This window comes from Electrophorus electricus, chromosome 2, assembly GCF_013358815.1.
Source record: "Electrophorus electricus isolate fEleEle1 chromosome 2, fEleEle1.pri, whole genome shotgun sequence".
Taxonomy (NCBI): Eukaryota; Metazoa; Chordata; class Actinopteri; order Gymnotiformes; family Gymnotidae; genus Electrophorus; species Electrophorus electricus.
The window spans coordinates 4,800,249-4,822,012 of record NC_049536.1 but is presented as its reverse complement, the minus strand read 5'-3'; the positions used below and the strand labels follow the sequence as shown (position 1 = coordinate 4,822,012).

General features: G+C 40.2%; 2 protein-coding genes across 4 annotated transcripts; both read right to left on the bottom strand.

Moving 5' to 3' along the window:
• Positions 1–158: 158 nt before the first annotated feature.
• On the bottom strand, positions 159–9,856 carry nfatc3b (nuclear factor of activated T cells 3b). 3 transcript variants are annotated; one of them, XM_027003256.2, is made up of 10 exons: positions 9,381–9,856; positions 6,695–7,874; positions 6,307–6,472; positions 4,694–4,893; positions 4,277–4,449; positions 3,963–4,103; positions 3,782–3,837; positions 3,436–3,580; positions 2,392–3,210; positions 159–862 (listed from the first exon to the last, which is right to left on the bottom strand). In XM_027003256.2, exons 1-10 carry the CDS (start codon positions 9,469–9,471, stop codon positions 753–755), a joined length of 3,081 nt encoding a protein of 1,026 aa, XP_026859057.2. In that variant the 5' UTR covers positions 9,472–9,856; the 3' UTR covers positions 159–752. The 3 variants fall into 3 exon arrangements, with proteins under 3 accessions (XP_026859057.2, XP_026859058.2, XP_026859059.2); XM_027003257.2 differs by having other exon boundaries at positions 2,392–3,207; XM_027003258.2 differs by having other exon boundaries at positions 9,530–9,856.
• A 228-nt stretch (positions 9,857–10,084) lies between these two features.
• Positions 10,085–16,910, bottom strand: dus2 (dihydrouridine synthase 2). Its single transcript, XM_027003191.2, has 16 exons — positions 16,824–16,910; positions 15,631–15,776; positions 15,431–15,476; positions 15,187–15,278; positions 15,010–15,053; positions 14,674–14,734; positions 14,452–14,499; positions 14,248–14,313; positions 14,033–14,103; positions 13,787–13,873; positions 13,323–13,491; positions 13,036–13,157; positions 11,971–12,114; positions 11,635–11,722; positions 10,999–11,072; positions 10,085–10,915 (listed from the first exon to the last, which is right to left on the bottom strand). Exons 2-16 carry the CDS (start codon positions 15,754–15,756, stop codon positions 10,654–10,656), a joined length of 1,500 nt encoding a protein of 499 aa, XP_026858992.2. The 5' UTR covers positions 15,757–15,776; positions 16,824–16,910; the 3' UTR covers positions 10,085–10,653.
• Between the last annotated feature and the right edge of the window lie 4,854 nt (positions 16,911–21,764).

The window sequence follows — 21,764 nt, the reverse complement described above, 5'->3', positions numbered from 1 at the left end:
ATTTTGAGCGCTTGGCTCAGATTGTACAGAAGCGCACAATAGGATTACCACAGAAATTACTATCAGTGTAATGACAAACGTTTTGGCTGTAGCTACCCATTGTTTTAAAATTAAGAATGAAGGATAAAAACAAAAAAGAAGCCTTTCAATGCATGGAATACGTTTTTAAAAATGGGACTTTACTTCAAACTTTCCGCAAAGACAAGGGACATTTCAGCGCATAAAATGCCACCCAGACTATGTTCAATGTACAAATGTATAAATAAAAACCTGGATCCTGGGAAAATGCATATGAAAACAAGGATACATGTAATCTGCAAATACAAAGCAAAGCCTTTCCACATTATCATCAAAATTACACAAATATGATAAAATGCAACTAGGTTACACTTTAAAGTTTTAAAGTAATTCTATGGAGCTAGCCAACAATATTTTGATTTAAAAATTGTATTGCATAGATTTGAGTCTTAAATACCCTTCACAGTCAACATTTAGCAAGTTAAAACATTTTACACAGAATCTCACATTTAGGCACATCAGCAAAAGGCACATCTCATGGTTTTAAAAAAAAAAACTCAGCTGGAACATATACATTTGTTAGCTAGGCTAACAAATTTAGCTCATCTTTTATGAAACTTCCCATAAACATATGTTAAAAGTCATGCTGACTTCTAATAATGAATCTTAGTACCCAGGTCTTCTGTATACAATGGCTTGATTATGTCAGAGGAACCGATTCACCAACATTGCTGCTATGGCAAGCTGTGACCTTCCCCTGTAGATTCTGGGTCATGGAACAAGCTATGGCCATCCCCCGCACAATCCGGATCCTGGAACAAGTCTCTCACAATGATCTCACTCACTGAAAAAAGAAAAAATATATATATTATTAATTATTAGAAGTATTAATAATTATTAGAAGTATTTATTAATTAACTATCTAATAATTATTAGAATTATTAATAATTATTAAGTAGATAAGCAGTAATAAGGTTTTCAGCATTTGGAACTCTGAATGTACTCTGAATGCTGAACTTACCATACAGGAAGGCATGTTTTAAACATATTTCAACCTTTTATGGTGCTTACCTTAGAATATAGATGGCAATTGTACAGACATATGTGTGTGCAGATTAAAGCAGTTCCTACACTGAAAAACATTTCCAATACAGAATATCTACTGACAGTGTAATTAATAGACTAAACACTGAAAAAGCACCTCATACTGTTATGATGTTCTATTTCTAATAGGATTTCAGAACCATCTGAGAGCAGTATTGTTCATACATTCATACTCCATTATGTCTGAATGTCTTCCTGTAATTCATATCAGTGTGAACATCACCATAGAATGTGCATGCATGCTGTGCAAGCACAAGTGAGTTAGCTACGAATCGCTGATATTTAATTTACTAAATTTCTCTTTAGATAAAACAGTCATGATCTACTATTTTTAACAGCTTACACAGCCAAACCCAGGTTGCAGTGTTTCTAAAATCAAAACGTAAAGGGGCTATTCAGTGAAATGAAAGGGATCAGTAAGAGGAACAGCAACACGGTAATCAGAGAGACCCAATTGTCCATCGCACCTGTCCTCTCTGACGCACTAAAGTGGAACTGAGACCTGGTGGAGGACGCCCAATAGGGTGGGCACATGTGCTTGTCTGCAGACACATCAGCACCAGGACTAGCAAGTAAAAATGATATGATGCATGTCTGTGCGCGTGTAATTAGATTGTAATCAGTGACTGATACTCAACACAGAGTAAGAGATGTTTTGCAGCATATTGCTTCATTAAAAGAAACATGAGCAGAAAGCAACGGTATAAACAAAAGGTCAGAAACAGTAAAGGCCATTGTTTTGGCACGGGCCGTCCAGCGGGTGCCAATTTCCTCAGATATGCAAGGATCTCATTCAGTGCAGAATGCAAGAATGGTTTGTGTGAGCCATGCATGTCTATCACTACAGTGGCTGAACAGCTGTGCACCAGTATCTACAGAAGATTAAGATTCCCGATATATTTAACTCTCTTGATGACTCCATGCAATGCTACATACAGACCCATATCCTCTTTCCCTTCATGCTGCAGGACTGCAGGCTATAATTAGGTGCAAACCAAACAGGTTTCCATATACTGGGGGTGGCAACTGCTGGTCCCTGCTTGAGTGTAAACAAAAGTCACAAGCATATGGCCTGCCTTGTTTAACACAGAGCCGATGTGAATTTGTAGGAAGCACGTGGCTCATTGAGGCAAGCCAATTGCTGGACCATCTCCAGTACTTCTAACAATAATAAAGGACAGAAAAGTAACAGTGAAGTGGCAGAGAGGGTAAATACAAAGAATACCATCTCAGCACTCAGTATAACAAATAGTATCAAAAGTCTCTCACCATCATCAAGAGTGATATCCTGTATCCCAATGGACTGGAAGGTGAGCTCCTTCTCTTCTCCTGGTTCTTGTGTAATGTTAAGTCTATGCTCCACTGAGGAGCAACGTTGTGAAGTTTCAGAGGTACTGGTGCAACTTGAAATAGCTGCTGGGAGGGAGGCACTGTTAGACTTTGGGTCTGTAAAGGCTTCTCCATTTAAAGATAAGGTAGTTGGCACTAGGGCAGAAGCTGGAGACTGCTGGGGAACAGGGGACTCCGGAGAGGGAGAAGAGTTTTGAAACCGCCCCAGGTCCACAGGCTCATGACCAGATCTATGGTGACCAGGGCTACTTGGTTCAGGCTGGTTTGAGGGATAGCTGAGGTAGCTCTCGGTGCGCCCCTGAGAAGAGCTTTGTTTCAAGGGTTGAACAGCCCCAGGAGAGCCGTGATGTCCAATGCCCAGCAGAGAGGTCACATGATCAGACATAAGAGGAGGCGATTTTCCTCCGTGGAGTGGTTCCCAGTTGCTGGGAAGACTGAGCTGTCCATTGTAGGATAGGCTCTGCTGAGGTCCTTGGAAGGAGGCTTTAGAGAAATCCAATGATGAGGGGTGGAACATAGGGTATTGTCCATGTCCAGTTCCAAGGCTACCGTCTTGTGGATGATATTGGTTTAGATAGGAGTGGTCCAGCGGGGTGTAGCTGGGAACTGGGCCTCCAGAGTAGAACCACTGTTCCAGATGTTCAGGAAGCTGCTGGGCCGCAGGCATAGCAATGAATTTGGCTGGGTCACAGGCGACGCCATCCCCAGCACCATCGAACTCCTGTTTCACATGCACTGCTTAAAAAGACATGGTCTAATTAATCTAGCTGTCAGAGAAGTTGGATTATTTACAATTAGCAGTATTGTTTACATTTTCACTTTTCCAGTCCAGTTTTCCACATAAAAACAACATGTTTACTCATATCTCAGTAAGAAAACCCAGAGCCATATGACCGTAATGGAACCAGAGCTGACTCAACCACATGTGACTTAAGATGAATAAGAAAACATTAAGAGCTGTACCATTCAAAGGGTTTTGATTTGGGACATAGCTGAAGTGCTGACTGGGGCTCCTCTTCCTCTTGCCATTGCTGACGTAAAACTGGACTTGCGCAGAGGACAATAAAGTCCTTTTATAATACGATGGGATCTTCACCACGATGCTTGTCTACAAAGGCCAACAATTAAGTTTAAAAATCCATCCTTATTGACCTGCATATCCTGACAGATTATTCTTACATAAAACAGTAATAAAGACTATAGAAAAATATAATTAAAAAAAAAAAATTTTTTAAAGGAAAAATAAAAAACTAAAGAAACTAAAAACAACTGAACCAAAATAACTTAAGTCAGTCATCTAGATGCTTACATCCCTACTCTTTTCACACACGGGTTTTGCATCCACCTCCCACTGGGTTCTGCCATCTGTATTGGACAAAAGAAACTTCAAGTCCATTTTTCAAAGGACAGGCAAGGAGCAGAGTCTCAAAACAGCCCTGGAATGGTACTCATCATTTATTTAGGCAGAAAGCTCTGCAGATGCCTCTTACCAGGGCCCTTTTCCAGGAAGATGACCTTTGAGTCTGGCGTGATGTTTGGGCCTGTGATGAGCATCTCCTCGCCCCCACTCGCTGAGCCGTAGGGAGGGCTGAACGTCTCTATCTGAGGAAGTTCCTGTGCTGAGCGCTGAGCTGAAGCCAGAAAAGAGCCGGAGGGGGGGGGAATAACAGACCATACTCAACTGTATTCATGCGCTCACAATAGCCAGCTCTATTATTACAAATGACCTAGGACGACTTATGACTTTGTTTTCTTTGTTTGTAGCCTTTGTTTCTAGCTCACGCAAACAGGTCAGGACACTCACAGCACTCGATAGGTATCGAGGCCACCTGCAGACACAGCACTTTTCCATTGGCCTGGGGAACGTGCACGCGGAATACGGCCCGTACGCGGGTGTTCTTGCGCCCCACGTCTGTCTCACCCTTCCGCAGCTCAATGTCAGCATTCCTGAGCTTCAGTATCCCAGCACAGTCAATGCTTTAAAACAAAAATTAAATTAATGTCCTGAAACAGTAACACCATAACTGAAACATGACACTTCCAAACATTAATCGGCCATAATTGTGGCATATTTTTCACCTATGTATGCCATGCCTCTGATCTAAATAAATAATGAAATTTAAAAAATAGAAATAAAAGGAAAATCATTTCTGGTAATCCTGCTACCTTGGTATTTTCCAAGAAAGCATAAATGTAAATCCTCACTGTTTCTGACATGTACCTGGCAGACATGTCGTTTTCAGGGAGAAGAGGAATTTCAAGAACTTTGGTGCTGGAGATAACCATTTCATGGCTCGGGGTGGCCACTGTTTTGCCGGTAATCCTGTGCACCTGATAGAAAGCGTGTGGTCTTGTGTGACGATCATCTGCTGTGCCAACAAACATCTGCATGGTGACTGGTTTCTCGTTGTAACCTATGAGCTGTGAAGGCAGAACACATGCACACACGCGCACACACACACACACACACACACACACACAGTACAAGATTAAAAATTAAAGACTGCAATTTGTTTTGACTGCTTTAAAAACAGTGTGGTAATTTTTGGGGGGGGCTGTGTACTATGTGAAATGTCATTTATATACTTTACAGATTGGTGATTATTAATTATAACTCCCAGTAATATGCTGGCATACAAGACAAATGAGGAACAAGATAGTAAGATCCCACTGAACATTAGAATAGAGCTGCCGAGTATTAATATTGCAGAATAATATTACATATGAACACCTGGGGGGAAAAAAAGCACATCTTATCTAAGGCCTCATCTGTTCCACTTCTGGTAAGCATGACTGACCAGCTGGATCTTAGGTTACAAGAGTAAACAAAATGGTCATCGAATGCAATGTTAGCTTTTCTTGGGAACATGTTAAGAATAACTGAATTAAACTACACCAGAGGGAGAGCATGTTTCAGTAGTCACAATGCATTCCTTAACTGTGTATATGGGCACAGGTGCAGCAAACTGTTCCAGTAAAATGCAAATGCATATAATATACATAATAGAGAACTTGCCCACAATAACTCTTTTGTAATGATGATGCAGAAATAACGTGCAGATCTAATGAGCTTGCTCTAATCTGGAATCTACGCCTTTTTTTTTAAATAACATTGACATAAATTCCATATTGCATGCTGCACATTGCAAACACTAAACAGCAAATGCTAACATTGACAGACTTTAGTACCTGAGAAGATTTCAGGCGTAGTTTGGATGCATAAGAACAAGCAGTCAATCCAGCACAGAGATCAAAATGTACATAAGAATCAAAATAAGAATTTAGGTTTAACCACGGCAAACGTAACTGGATTACGCAATGAACGTTAACACAACAAGAAGTGTCTGAATGAAGAATACGCAGAGAAGGCACAGCTGTTCCAGTAGAACGATTAACTGTTCTATCAAATAATTGCCACACACTCAAGTCTGGGCACTGCAAGAAAACTCTTAATACTCTTTTAATACATTAATGCTGTTCAATACTGAACTGTAGTTAGGTTCTGAGCTACAGCATAAATGTAGCATGACCAGGAGTTTGTATCAGAGTTATTTTACCACCGTCTGTCTGGAGTATTTTGGCTGGTGACCTTTAGATGGCCTTAGCAACACTAGAAACAATATATTTGCATATATTATAAACATTTCCTGGCACAGTGCTTGGTGATGGATAATATAGAAAACGAATTTTTGTTTTAAGCATCGTCTGATATAGGAAGAAGCCATTTCTTGCCTGTGGGCACTGATATGGAGTGAGTTTTGGCCTGTGCTTATCCTAGAGGTCAGTTATGGGACTGAGAAAGTTGGTCTGATATTGGGGTAGGTGGATGCGTACCTTTACTATAGGATGCTTTCCGCAAGCTGATTTGATGGCCCCTCGACTGCCCTCTGTCTCATAGTGGGCTCTGTGGTGGGGTTTGGGCTGCACCTCCAGTTTCAGCTCAAACTGCCCATACTGACTGGGCAAAAGAGAGCAGTCCAGCAGGGGTAAAGAAGTGGACCTAAAAGACACACATGCAGAAACAGCCCTTAAAACAGAATCCTGTTGGTCACTAAGGACTCCAAATAACATATATCTATATTTCACCATACCACTGTGAACTGATACACTTCAAACAATGCATCTTACTATCCTACTAAAGTAATTGACATACATTAAGTTTATCTTCAATGAATATATAAAAACAAAGCAAAGAGAAACATTTAAAGGATGCATCCTGTACCTGAATAATGGGGTTTGTGTTTGTTTAGGTTTTCCCCATGTGAAAGGTGGAGGGACAGATAAGAAATGTTCCACTATGTCCTCCTTCTTCAGAGACAGCAGTGACATTTCTACGTTGGACTCCGGTGCTGGGGACACGAGGCTGCGGTCTTCCCGCCCCGAGTCGCCCTGCCCCGGCAGCAGGGACATACGGTCCTGACCGTGGTAAGCCTGGTAAGTCCTTCTGGTTTTAGAGGGAATATCCACCTCAGTCGCACAAGCCTGCATGGAGGCAGCCATCAGGCTGGGGCTTCCCAGCCAGGTGTCATCAGTGACACTGCCCCGCGGGGAGTGAGACGGGCTGGGGCTGGGAGAGAGATGAGGCGAGGAGGACCCCGGTACGGCCTCCGCGCTGGAATGCGGCCTCTTGCCGTACGGGGAAGTCGGGCGAGAGGAAGGCCGCGAGGAGGAGTGCGGGCAGGGGCTGAGCCAGGTGTCCTCGGTGACGCTGGTGCGTGGTGACTGATAGGGCGACTGGTGGGGTGAGAGTGAGCGCATGTACAGGCAGTGCTGCTGCTGCTGATAACGGAGCCAGGGCTCCTCTCTGAACGCGTAGCCCGGGGAGCCGAACGGAGACACCAGAGGGGAAACCTGCGGCGACGCCTGAGGGGAGGCAAGAGGCGACGGCAGGGACGAGCTGAGCGGCGACACCAGCGGCGAGTCCAGGCGGAAACAGGCCGTGGCCTCGTTCAGCTCCGCCTCCACGTCGTCATACACGTGGGAGAATGACTCGCAGGACGAGGCATCAGAGAGCCAGCTGCGTGACGACAGGCTGCTGCAGGGACTCGGGCATAGCGCAGACGCATCCCTGTGCGATGCATCCGGCGGGAGGTACAGCTGGTCGTGGGACACCAGAGGGCCGGTTGCGCCCCCGTGATCCGCCCTGACCCCATCCTGGTGGGAGGCCAGCTGGAAGCTGGCTGGGATGGAGGTGATCTGAATGCTGGGGCAGTCAAACACACGACTTGGAGAGTCCATAGCTCTGTAGGTGGCAGCAGGGGTGGCATGGCTCGTGGGGAAGGGGTCCTGGGCAAGTGGCAGCTGGGTGGCAGCACCCTGCATGCCTGGAGGCTGCTGGACAACAAGCTGCTCATGGGATGCAGGAGAGGGATAGCAGGGTGCACCACTATTTGCGCTGACACCTACAGCAACAAGATTAAAACGGCATGCAAACGAGTGTTTTTTTACTTTATAACTGAATGCCTGGATTATAAGATATGTAGAGCTAAAATAAAATTAAATGAATTAATAATATGATAATGTATGGAAAACAAAACAAGAAAAAAAAAATTACACTCAGTGTGCTGTCTATTAAATAATACATGTGGCAGAACCGAACCATCATGAGTCAGGCATTCATAATGTAAGAGTAACAAATCAACCCAATGCTACTAGTATTAAAAAAGGCTGGTGCTCACACAAAAAGCACGTAACTTCATTTTACATGGACACAGTGGTATTAGCAATCTTTCAAGAGTACCTCATATTAAGTCATTTCAGACAAGTGAGCAAAATAAATGCTGTCAGCAGTGCAACAGCAGTTTACTATAAATAACCTCATGCGTACACACACACACTCTCACACACTCTCACTCACTCTCACTCACTCACTCACACACACACACACACAAACAAACAAACAGGATGCTGGGTGAGAAGACAGACTTCAGAACAAACTGATAAGCTGTAGGGGAATTAAAAAACTGTACTCAGAACAGAAGTAGTCTTGTAAGCAAAACTACTCTGGAAACAATAGTAAATACAAGATAGGCAGTAGGCCATGTTTGCGATTTAAATTACTTAATGTTTCTTCCCTCCACTTATTTTTAAAAACTTTCAAACCTTTGGCAGATCTGTAAACAGCACATCTGCAATATCTACAGACTATTCACACCTGACAACTACATCTCAAGTACACTAAAAAGTGCTCTCAGTATATATTTAAGTCTACCGTGTACTAAGAATGAAATGTGTTTATTTTAAAATATTTAGACAGAACTTGTAATCTAACAATTTAAATTATTTTGCGTCACAGTCGTTTGATGTTTGGTAATGGGAACTAAATGAATGCTTCAAATTAAAAACCGGATTCTCAGTCACACAAAGGTGTGGTGATGAAATATTGTCATGAAATATTACGGTCATGCGGCTAATAAAGAAGGACAACGTCTGAGCTTGAAGCGGGCAAATAAAAAGTACATTATTTTATTCATTTTGAAAGTAACGTGCCGCTCAAATATTTAAGACAGCAAATGCCCTGGAACTGTAATACTTTTACTACTAGTAAACAGTGCTTTGATGGGTCAAGAAACAAATTTTATTGAATGCTATGGTGGCATTTTACAACTTAGCTTGTGGTGACAGGAGTTGCCGCTTAGGTTTACTGCATTTAAATAGAGACAAAATGGCAACGGCTGGAAAGGGAATATGATGCGTAACCGTACAGCTAAATAAGGGTCGTTTTACACGTTAGCCTTTTATTATTCAAACTTAATTCTAAACCAATCCGTCTTCCTCTTTAAGAACTGTAACGCTACAGTTGGCAGCAACAAAGGATGTGGCCGACTTGAGCCAGCATTTTTCAGAAAACGGATGAGTGTTATTATCGGGGGACTAATATGAAGAGCTGGTATAACTCCTTCACTGACCTGTGTGGCCTAACGCCGTGTGTTGACTGTCCTCCCCAAAAAGAAGTCTGAAATCCAGTTCCTCGCTGCCGCCGTATTTCGCAGTAGACATTGCATTTGAAAGGTTCAGGTTCACTATTATCTTTTCAAAATTGCTGAGCGCTACCTACCTAGCTTTCTAAGCAAAGCGTCGTTGCATAATTAAAAGCAAACTCAACCTTGCCGATGTCAACTTTTCCTGAACTGTAACGCGGGTTTGGTTTACAGGGTCGACATGGTGCCAGCTTGTAAACCCGGAACACACACTAAAGTGCCTGTGTTGCTGAAAGTTCTCCAGCTAGCGTTGGCTGGAGGATTTCCCGTTGCAGATACCCGCTGTTGTTATCGCCCATTCAATCGTAGGCTTAATGAGGTCGGAGAGGTTTTCAAACCGTCACAATTTCAGCCTCGCGTACACCACCACCAAAACTTCGCCACTGCACGCTCTTGCGTGCGTGACGTCAGCACCTTTGCCACCACATCGTAGCGAACGAAATGGGAGCACACTGTGTGTGTGTGTGTGTGTGTGTGTGTGTGTGTGTGTGTGTGTGTGTGTGTGTGTGTGTGTGTGTGTGTGTACGGACGTACCATTCATCCAGGAGATAAGCCATCACAGCCGGGACTGTCTCTGCATTCATTTAATAGCACTTTGGAAGTTCATATTTAGATTTTATTTGTTTGTTTGTCTGAATCATTTTTCAGCAACTGCAAGGGGAAAAAAGGATAACTACCAAACCCACTAATGAAAGTAAAATGTTTTAATTCAATAAAAAATTATTGTAATATACACATGGACTCCATCTATTACACCATACATAAAAGTATAAGTCAGCTCAAAACTTCGATGTCCTTGAGAAAGGACAGCCCAGTACAGGAAGTTCTTGAAAAGGAGTATTCTCTCAGCCATAGTTGGTAATTTAAATTTCATTCGAAAGATGAGGAATGAAAGGTTACTAGGCTGCCCCCTTTTGGTGTATGGAACACTTAGTTACTGAAATGAAAACTAAAAAGGCATGCTCAAGCATCTCTCAATCTCTCTCAATCTCTCTCTCTCTCACACACACACACACACACACACACACACACAAAATAAATAAAAGGACTGTGTAGTGCGTGTGAGAGAACATGCAGGTGTTCCTCTCAAGTTGACAAGAAATCTCTGTACATGACGGTAAGAGATGATGTGCAGCATTATCACAAACACAAAGCAGCAGACACAATCCTCCGAGTTCAAAAGGTGAGCAGTGTTCTTTGGTCATGGTTGTGGTACACCATTCACTACCATCGACTTGTCACTTGATTCCTGTTCCTCTTTCTGGGATTCTTCGGTGACCCGTCTTTTCCTGTTTGTTGAGTCTGTGATGCCAGTATCCTCAGATGCACTGTGTCGTCTCTCCTCTCTCTTTCTCTTGTTTACCAGACTTGAGTTCCCCTCTCTGATAAGGCCCTCAGGTACTCCAAGTGTGCGTAGACATACAATGGCAGCAGCTTGTTCAGCAAATTTCTTAGACTTCTCCCTAAAAAAGGAAGGGAAAAAACCCCCATAAAAATCAGATTTTACCATCCCAAAATGAAACCACTTCTGACTGTCGGCACGCACCACAGGGTGGACCGATACTTCTTCTTTGCCACGGTAACTGTAGACTGGAAAGCTCTGTCTTGGGCGCGTTGCTCCTGAAAGGAGAAAGAACAGACACTTTGATAAAGTTGCTCTCATGAGACATGTTATTCATAAAGCTTGAAATTCACATGCTTGCAAATAGGAATATTATTACTTAATATGTACAAGTTACAGTTAATGTTAAAAAAAGTTATTTTTTTTATTTACAATTATATGTTAATATCTTAAAAGGAAACAATTACTAGATAAGGACATTTCAAGAATGTATAAAGAAAGTTTTTAATACATGTAAATTTGACCTACAGTCTATTTTAAGCATCAATATTTGGCCTTTAACTAGGAATACAAATAAAAATGTAATGGACACATTTCTTAATCCATCATGTTCCACTACTAAGCAAACTTTTAAAATGTTATGGGAGACTATAAGTAAGATAAAGAAACAAAACGTACTTCTACCCTGTAGTGGTGGAAAGTTGAATGCCGAATACACAATGTTCAACTAAAACTTTGTATATTTTTTTTATAGCTGTTGGATTGTACAAGAGAGAACAAAGAGATACATGGTGTTCTGGTGTGCAGCTGCAGGGCATAGCACTGCTGTTTGAGTCGCACCGTCTCATACACAGGCTGCTCCAACTTCTCTTTTCGGCTCCATTCCAGCAAATACATCTTTGGGGTTATCTGAGGGGGATATTCCCTCCTGTGTTTCACACACACACACACACACACACACACACACACACACACACACACACACACACACACACTTAAAGCTCTTTACACTTGTAGTAATTTTACTCTCACAAATATAAACACTTGGGAACCATCTTTGTTTATGGCCCAAGCAGCAGTACTGATTAAGACACGTAAAAAAAATTACCATGCAATAATTTGTATTTAAATACAATATTTGTTTTGTTATTAATGCAAAGCTATCTTGGGACCAACCTTTCAAACCTGACAGCCATAGTGATGACATCACCATCCACTGCAGGCTGGTGCCCTGGGCTGCTGGTGGCCTGTAGGACCCACCTCCGGGCTTCCAGCTCAGCCTGGGTCATCTGATAGTAATCAGTCATTCCGAACACCTCACTGCAAAAACCCAAACCGCAGATAACAACTGTAGCCTTTGCAAATATTTGGATAAAATGCTGGAAAAGAACAAATCCACTTATGCTAGGAAGCTTAGCGGTGCCAGCCAGGCCCCTCTGGTGGAACCCGGCTGTGCTGTGCTTGTGTAACCGGGCCTCAGTCTCGAAGCTCATTAATACTCACACACTCCCCTCAGCAGGCGCTCAAAAACACGCCTCTGAAACTGACGTCAATAGCAACTGTTGTTCTAAATGAAAATATCTCACACTGATGCTTCCAATATGCAACATCTGTGTAGCACAACTTGTAGCTCTATACAAATACATAGGGTCACAGGATGGCATCATCTTAAATTTTAAAAAAGCAGAAGTGAGCTACATAAGAGTGAAAATGTAGGAGGCCTGAAACTCTGTCTTGGTAATGCAGAAACTAAACTGCAAAACTGCATAAACTAAAATGAAGTTAAAATTTACTTCCATCAAAAGTACAACTGCATGAGCATGATCTTATTCTACCACATTCAGTTCCACAACCAAACTGTAAGAAATTAAAACTTTGTAGAACTCAACTTGTTTGGAATTGAGCATACCAAAATGCAGTCATCCTTCATTCAACAATTTGTGAAGTGGGGCAACATACCCAATTGCAGGTAAAGCATGTTTGCATATGTTTATGCTATAAATAAAAATATAGACAATGCCTCACAATAATCACACGAAGCTCTCTGTAGAACACAGCCTTGCCTTTTACCTCATATTCCCTCCCATGACAGTGTCTCTTGCTTGGGGTTTTTAAACACGGTGTAATTTTCTTATCCTTCTGTGCAGATGAGCTACAGTTAGAAGTTATTATGCTATTCAGAAATCTTCCAGTTTATAGCTATTTATGGCACTCGAGAGTCAATTTCAGTGAATGCTTTACCAGATCTCCTCATTGGTCTGTGCAGCGTGGAGCCGTTTGCCCATTGGGGATTCCACCCTGTCCCTGAGCATCTGGCACAGGCAGTATTTGGTATTGAATGTGTTGTTGTCATAGCGAACAGCCTGTGGACAGACACACAAAATAGAATACTGTGGAAGCTCTTTAATATATTGCAGCTGAACCATGAGCAACTACAGAGGCCATAGCAAAGAAATAAAAAAAAAAGAAAGAACATGTAGTTCTGGAGGTTGTTTATTAAGCAAGCTTCTGAAAGGCCCACCACTCACATATTTGATATACTCCTCCATCACCTCGTCCACTGACAACGCCCCCTGGCTCCGGAAGATTGATGGGTTCCACATAGCAGCCCGAGCTAACATGACAGAGGACGCGCCTGTCTCCTCACGGAACGTCTCTATGTCATCATTTGTTTTTATGATATCCAGAGAGCCACCACTGCGAAGATGGAGGACAAATGCAAAGATGTAGCGAGACAAAGAAGGATAGATATGGGAATTTAACACATTACAGGGAGTTTCATCTTGTTTAATCTGACAACCATGGGAAGGATTGTGATAAATCTTAATCAAACTACTGGAAAGATTGGTAACAAGCAATAACTCAACAAGCTTATTTACATTCCTAAAATGTTAGCATGTACAGTTGAAAATACAACCGCTAACGATGATGTAAAACTAGAGGTAGATGGATGCAGGTGGCGGCAGCTTTGTGCTGCGTGGCTGGCACAGACCTAGCTACAACCGGAATGGAGACGCTTTCAGATATGGCTCGAATGTAGTCACAGTGAACTGGGTGCCTTGGCCTCTCCTCCTTCATCCTGAGAAATAAGTGACATAGTGGCTAACTACAACGTCTTACTGCTGCCTAGACGGAATGTTGGGACATATTGGGACACTAAACACATGCAAAAAAACAACCAAAAAAAGCAAAAATAAACAAATAAATAAACCAGACCCTCAACAAATAACCCAGTTACCTGCCATGCACAGCTATGGCCGCCACTCCTGTCTTTTCAATTCTCTTCACCAAACTCACGGTTTCTTCCATCTAAATAAGCAATGTGAACCAATTTTCAACACAGACAAATTAGTTCAAGGTTATATCAAATTTAAATGAAAAATTAAAATTAAAAAATTAAAAACACCACTTTTATTCTGTGACATCTGATTCATTCAACCCATTAACACTTACTGTCGGTAGGATCCGGATTTTGCACGTAACTGGTTTTGAAACCCCTCTCACAAGAGTGGTCAGAATCTGCAGAGAACAAAACATTTGACAACCCAATTTTAGGCATTACAACTTTTTCTTCAGGACTCTTGAAGAGCAACCACATGTTGAGGCACTACCTCTATGTGGTCAATGTACCTGCAGAATCAGAGCATGGATACTTACAGCCTCAATTTTGTCAGGGTTAGACAGGAGAGCAGATCCCATTCCTCCCTGCACACAAGACTGAAATCAGCCACTATCACATCTCATCTCACACTGATCCAATTCAGTTAAATAATCTGAGTGCACAAAACTATAAGTATTCTGAATCATCCTCCAACCATAAATATAGGAAACATTTCCCCAGAGTTGTGATGATGTAGGTATTTGACATGTAACTCTCACCTTGGTGGAATATTCTTTTGGACAGCCCATATTCACATCTATAGCAGCCACATCATTCTCACTGTTCAGGGATATGACATTAATGGATTTATTCAACAGATTTATAGCATGTATTAAATTGTGGCGCAAGATGTCAAAAAATAATATTTTTAAGGTTACATTCAATCGTGAAAGTAGAACAGTTTTTAATACACTATGGATGAGCTGGTGTAACAAGATGCTAGCAACACCAAAGTCATGGGTTCAATTCCCAGTGAGTACACATAATGCCATACTGATAAATATACATAAAACAATTTGGTTAAGAGCATCTATGTTTGACTTGCTACAACTTACACAAGTAGGGCCACTGTCAATGCTCTCTCTGGGTCTGCGGTTCCCTGAACACCCAAGGCAAAAGTCAAACTCTCAAAAATCAGGTGTTTTAAAACCACCATTTACACAAGCAAAAAAAGTGTACAGCTCTGCGCATAAAGAAAGAGATGGATGGCCTGTTCCCATCCAGACACTAACCATCTGAAAGACAACACGCTCCTTTTCCTTAGTACAGGTCCGGAACATCACTCTGTCATCTGGAGCTACGAAGTCAACTGTTTCCAAAACATCTACCGAAGACACAAATCTGGTAATATATCATGCACCGTTTTATATTTTTGAGCATACCCCAGGACCTCAGTAACAACGTTAAGACCTTCACATTAAATAACCAGCTAAACACCACTAAAACATTAAAGATACAGAAAGGAGAAAGATTTACCATTTACTATCCTCCGACACTGAGCCATTTTGATGTCAATCAGTTCCTTCAACAAAACAAGACAAATCTTTGCACTCATCAACAAATACAGGAAATCAAGTGCCATTGAACCATGCATTCACTACATGCAACATAAATATATCAGTTTATGATTTAATTAATGTTTGTTGATATATCCTTTATAATTCATTTTCCCTCACCTCACAGAACACAATATTTGCACCATAGTCCAAAGCCAGAAGCCTCATTGGTAGAGTGCCGACGCGCACCATAGGTGCTAGAATAATCTGATTGTGAAAACCCATCTTTCCCAGAGAGTTAGCCATGATGCTGCCTTCCTCAGTGCCTGATATGGAAAGACTGTTCAGTGCATTGCAGCGATAATCACTGGACTAATTACATGTTCACTGAAGTGATGATAAATCCATGAAGTGATATCATAGTTACTTAACATTGTGCATACATGTTGAAGTTCATTCGAACGGTCCACTGATTTTCATTATGGTCCATATGATTTTTCATATTGATTAATAGCAGTGGTCAGCTGTACCATGGTCAAGAACTGACTACTGAGAATGTAGATTGCTGATTAATTGCATAAACATAGGACTCAGCAAACTGAAGTGTGGTATACTGAACAAAATGTTGTACACTGTAACTGAACACACTGGTTCATTGTCGCAGTAACTGAGCATGGAAGTTGATGCAAATCTTCAACGTTTACAAAGTGAGGGTTTCCTTAAAACAAGGAAACTAACTGAAATTGAAAGACACTGTTTAACAGCATATAAAGTAGCTCTCAAGTCTTGTCCTAACAGATCCCTGCACAGTAGTGTTCCACTGAAATGAATTAACCAGCACACCATCTGCAGCTGGTACTTTACACCTACAGAGGAAGGCTGGATCCTTAATTTATTATGATTGCCCTAGTGACATTAGGTACCCCAATAACTGCATTTCATCTACAGTTACTATAGTTAAAGAATTTACTACTCAAGTACCGTTAACACTATAGGTTTGTCGTTGTAAGAAACCAAACTTGTCATGAGACCACAGGAGAAAAAAGACAAACCAGCGTGTAGCTACCGAGCATGTACATCAACAAAGAGAACTTTACCACACGCTTCTGTTTGAAATAAAGCGATCTAAAACATACATCGATCACATGTGTCTGACGCCACCAGACAAATCTTGTTAAGAAATAAACAAAGAAAATAAACAAATAACCTCTGGCTATCTACTAACGTGAGCCAACTTACTGCCCTACTGCAAGACACAACCTACCCTACTTCGGTTGCTGGGGGCAGTTTCATGGGCGACCACACTACCCGTTTTGTGACATAAACTGCCTGTTTTCTGAGCATCCAGATAACATGATACTGAATAAACTCACCGGCATCAAAAACAAAGTTCAGACAGGCTGCATTCACAGCTCGAGTGCAAACGCGTGTTCAGCTCCTGCTTCCTGCTTAACGTCATCAACAGGCGACAGGTTGTTTTTATTTTTTTACCCTGTATTCAAGCTTGCAACTTGTTTGATTTTTTAAAAAAAAACTATTTTATATAGTGTCTTCAAATAAAAACTGACTCGATTTTAGTGTTTAATCAACCCTCAACCAAATACATATTTTACTTTGAAATTGGCCTGTTGTATCAAGCAAGCGGTTCTAAACGCATTTCTGAATTTCATTGTGAATTTCCCTGTGCTGTAACCGGCCTGTCAGGCCGCTTCATGCTTGCATGGTTAAGGGCACGCATAAGAAGTGTTTGGAGAGGTGGAACATAGATGTCTTTGTGCATCATTCGAAAGCTTTGTGGGTGGTTTCTGCTGAGATTCATGTACCCTTGCAATCTTAACTCTTAAAATTTACCATTAAGGCTAATTTACATACATACTGTATGTAATGATAATCTACATACTGAAATAAAGATGCTTTTTGTTAAAAAAAAAAAAAAAAACAAAGAAAGAAAGAAAAGAATCAAAAATGCTATTGAATTAGTGGTCATGAATAGTACAATTGGATCGATTGTTTCAGTCTCAGTTTTAGATGTGATACTGGAAGGTCTGCCAGCTACAGTGAGACTGAGGAAGAACAACTGAATTAAGATTGGTTTCTGCACAGACACATAATCTCCAGATTCCCTCAATTACTCAACCACTAATACTCTGGCTAATGATTTTTGTGGTGTCTGTGGTGAAATCAACATTAGTTAATCGTATCTTTTAAGGCTTTTAAGGCTAACAGTATATATATATATATATATATATATATATATATATATATATATATATATATATATATATATATATATATATATATATATATAATTTTTTATTTTTTTATTTTTTTTTTTGGTTATACCTGATATATGAGTTAGTATTTTGATCTGAGATTTGAGAGTTTAAAGTAATTTTATTTAAAGTAATTACACACTGATGCAGAATTGTTTTTCATATTGAAGACAAGCATTATGATATGAGTCTCTTTGTTTAGTAACTTACAGGCTCTCCAATCTGGACTTTAAGGGTTCATCCAAGCACTTTTTTGTCCAGCTTCTTTTGAACACCACTGAGCTCTGAACTGGAAACACTTACTGTTATTTTGACTTACGCAGAGGAGTCACCAGTTTTCATGGATGAAGGCGTGCAACTTTGCTGTCCAGTTATATAAAGGTCATATCTAAAGTGGTTTTGTAAGGTGTCATATATATGGTGGACTTTCTCTTCAAACCTCATTCCGTTACATAGTGGAAATACCCAAGGCAAATCTATCATCCAGTAGTCACTGAAAACATGCCCTATTTGTATGTAAATATAGATACATTTGCACATTTACATTTAAATCTAAGGTGGACATCAAAGTACAGTAAATCTCTCCTTTGCTCTATTCTCTATCTCTCTCACCCCCGATTACATATCTACAGCGGTATTAAAAAACTGTAATGTGTAAACCCAACTATTTTTCAGTTCCATATGCAGTATGTAAGCAGTTCACTGTGGAGTATTTCTCTGTGAGTCTTCTAAGCACAGTATTCACTACTAACCACAGTAAAGGCTCCCTTTTCACTATCAAACTGACTGATTATCTAACTGATCCCAGGGGGTAAGAACATTGCAGAAGTTACACAATTATCTCAAATTAGAGACAAGACAAATAGATTGGTTACACAGACATAAATTAAGCTAAGCTGTATACTTTTAAAAATATTTAAGTACACATTCCCCTTTGACAGTGTAATTCGGTTCACAGTTTTGTAGAAAATCAATTTATTGTTTTGGAGTAAGAGCAATCTCTTCTTTATAAATTATTTTTGTCCTTTAAATTAAAAGCTTTCTTAAACCACATACTAAACTTTAAATATTCCTCAAACCACTTTTCTTGAAGTAAATGACCAACATAATTTTGAGCTTGTATCATGATGGATACACATATCACAGTATCATGAGTAGGATGGCCTGGGATTCTACACCACTGAGAGACATCTTGAATGTCACAGTGACTATAACAGCCAGTCACACTCTCTGTTCAAGCACTATTACCCTCGCTGTTACTGTTAATGACATTAGTGACAATTCTCTCCACAGTTTATCTTATAACCTCCCAACCTTCCACAAGGAAGATTAGTTTGTAGTCAGAAATGAATATTATACTGATGGAAATCTAAGATGTATGTAGCTATCCAGTCCATCTTACAGCAGAGATCGCAGGGTGGTAGTACTGGGGAAGTTGTCTAAGAATGTTTCAAATATATTAGAGATGTTGCTCTGTTGCCAGTTTTCCTCTTTCTATGGAGAATGGAAGAGAGGTGACTGAGACAGCAATGAGGGGAGCGTTCACCTCTACCATCACACACACTGTTATTCATGTGCTGCCTTCATTCACACCATTCATTTTTATGGGTCTTGCCTGTCTGACATACAGACAGCCATTTTCCCTAAAGTCCAATCACATTAAAGTAAGACAGTTATGCACTTATGGGTGTATATTCATCATTCATACAATTGGTAAGCCATATGTAGAAACATTTATGGCTGAAAAAGACTTTAAAAACCACAAAAAATATTTGCTGACATTTAAATAATATACACAATATCAAACATTCAAATGTTTACATTTTTTTGTATAGTTGCTCAGAGTTCTATTCCCACAGCTGAATGGTAAATTGGACTGAAAATCCTGGTGGTCTCTAAACAATGAATTTAGCCTTTTGGTTATGGCACTACATTAAAATGACACAAGTGACCCACAAGTGACTTTGTGATCTGTGTGCATTATCTGTTCAAGTTCAAGTTCAAGTTCAAATTTGGTTTATTTGTCACATACATAGTCATACACAGTATAACTCGCAGTGAAATGGTTTGAGAGTGCTCTGTCCAAACTGAGGAAAAAGAAAAACAGGGGTGCATAGAGAAATATATATTCTATATATGTACAAAATATATTAATAATGTATGTACAATATATGTATATTATGTTTATATACACAATGTACAATGTATATATGTACATCTTGTAATTGACATATTTAGAGTTATATGTTACATGGTGGTAACATGTAACCGTGTTACATGTTCCTTTTATCTGTTTGAGGAGAGTTCTGACTTGCTGCTCTCAGTAGTAGATGCCATTATTTATGTGACTGTGACTCTAGTTAACAATTTTGCACTTGTGGTGTACCCCGTGTTTTATTTATATACTATTTCTGAGCTTTCAGGTGGTGCTCCTATTTATCTACTCCCATTCAGGTGCAGGTCAACACTACATTATATAATTTAAGATATTTGCAGTATAACTGTTTTGTAAAAACACTTTTAGTCAGGCAATCAGGTAATGAAGTCCTGGAGAATATGACAAACCTTTTTACTTGATAAAAAATTATAAAGTTGTATTTTACAGCGTAAGTTATTTAATATTTGTTGATCAAATTTGCTTGAAGAAAACTATCAACAATCAGCCTTACATAACTATAACAAATACATTGCATTGCTACTATGTATGAAAAGGGCTATACAAAGAAACTTTCCTTGCCTGTCCTTGTTTTCATCCTCGCCACTCGCAAATGTGATCTCTGGTGTCCACTAGCAATCAGGGAATGCAGGTGCCAGACGAACCCTATCACCATTAACATGTGATTAGAGACCATGCACCTCACCGGTGACGCACAGCAGGTTGGATAGGTTCATGAGTGAGGTTTTCAATTCAGGAAGATATGGATTTATAAAAAGACCACATAAGAAATGTTATGCGTTCCTCTCCACTAAAAAGCATCCCTGCTGTAAGATGCTCACACACAAACAGAAGGTGGAAAGAACTGTGAGCACAGCTGAAGCTGTTTTGGCTGTAGTTGGTTTATAGCTAGTTGTTGTTATTTGAATGTGTATTACAATGTATTATAGTTACTTTATCCATATATATATAATAGTGTAATGTGACAAAAAAATGTTAAAGCTATATAGATTTTATGAACTAGTTGTTTTACTAAGATGTAATTGCCATTTAGGCTAGTATTTACCTTTATTTTCCCAGCAAACTGTTATACACTAATTGTTACAATCAGTTCAATAGATCCACAGAAGTGAAATATATTATTGGTTCTAGTACATTTAATGTATTTTCTTAAACATATCTCTCTGAACGTAGAATGCGCAGCAGAAAATCTGGTGCCCAGTGCAGGAAAGATGCCATTATTGTTTTTAAGTCTGTTCTGGTCTATCCAGAGACCAGCACTCTAAATCACCTCTGGCAAGCAAGCTAATGCTGAGTCACCATCAGTTTCTGGCCAGTTACATAGCTGCACTATAAGAGGCACAGCTAGCTCTGCCCAATCACATAGCAGCACTATAAGAGGCACAGCTAGCTCTGTCCAATCACATAACAGCACTATAAGAGGGACAGCTAGCTCTGCCCAATCACAGTTGAAAATATAACCTCATATTGGTTCTGATATGTTAAATGTAAAGAGAGTGAGTAGGGGAACAGTCAGGAAATGAAGCACCACAATCTCACAGATCTTGAGCTGGGTCAACAGACATCAGACATCTGACATCCTCTGTTCATTCTGAATTGGAAGTAATTGAAGAAGATAATTAAATAGTTATACTAAAATGATTGGCGAAAATACTAAATATAACTTAGTATGTCCTGAATACTAAGTATACTAAGAATAGTATTAAACTGAAGACAAAATAAATTGCACATTTTCTTCTGTTTTAGACAGACAGACAGACAGACAGACAGACAGACAGACAGACAGACAGACAGATAGATAGACAGATAGATAGATATTCTAGAGGTTAATTAATCAGTTATAGCAGCAGAAGTAGAGCATAAGT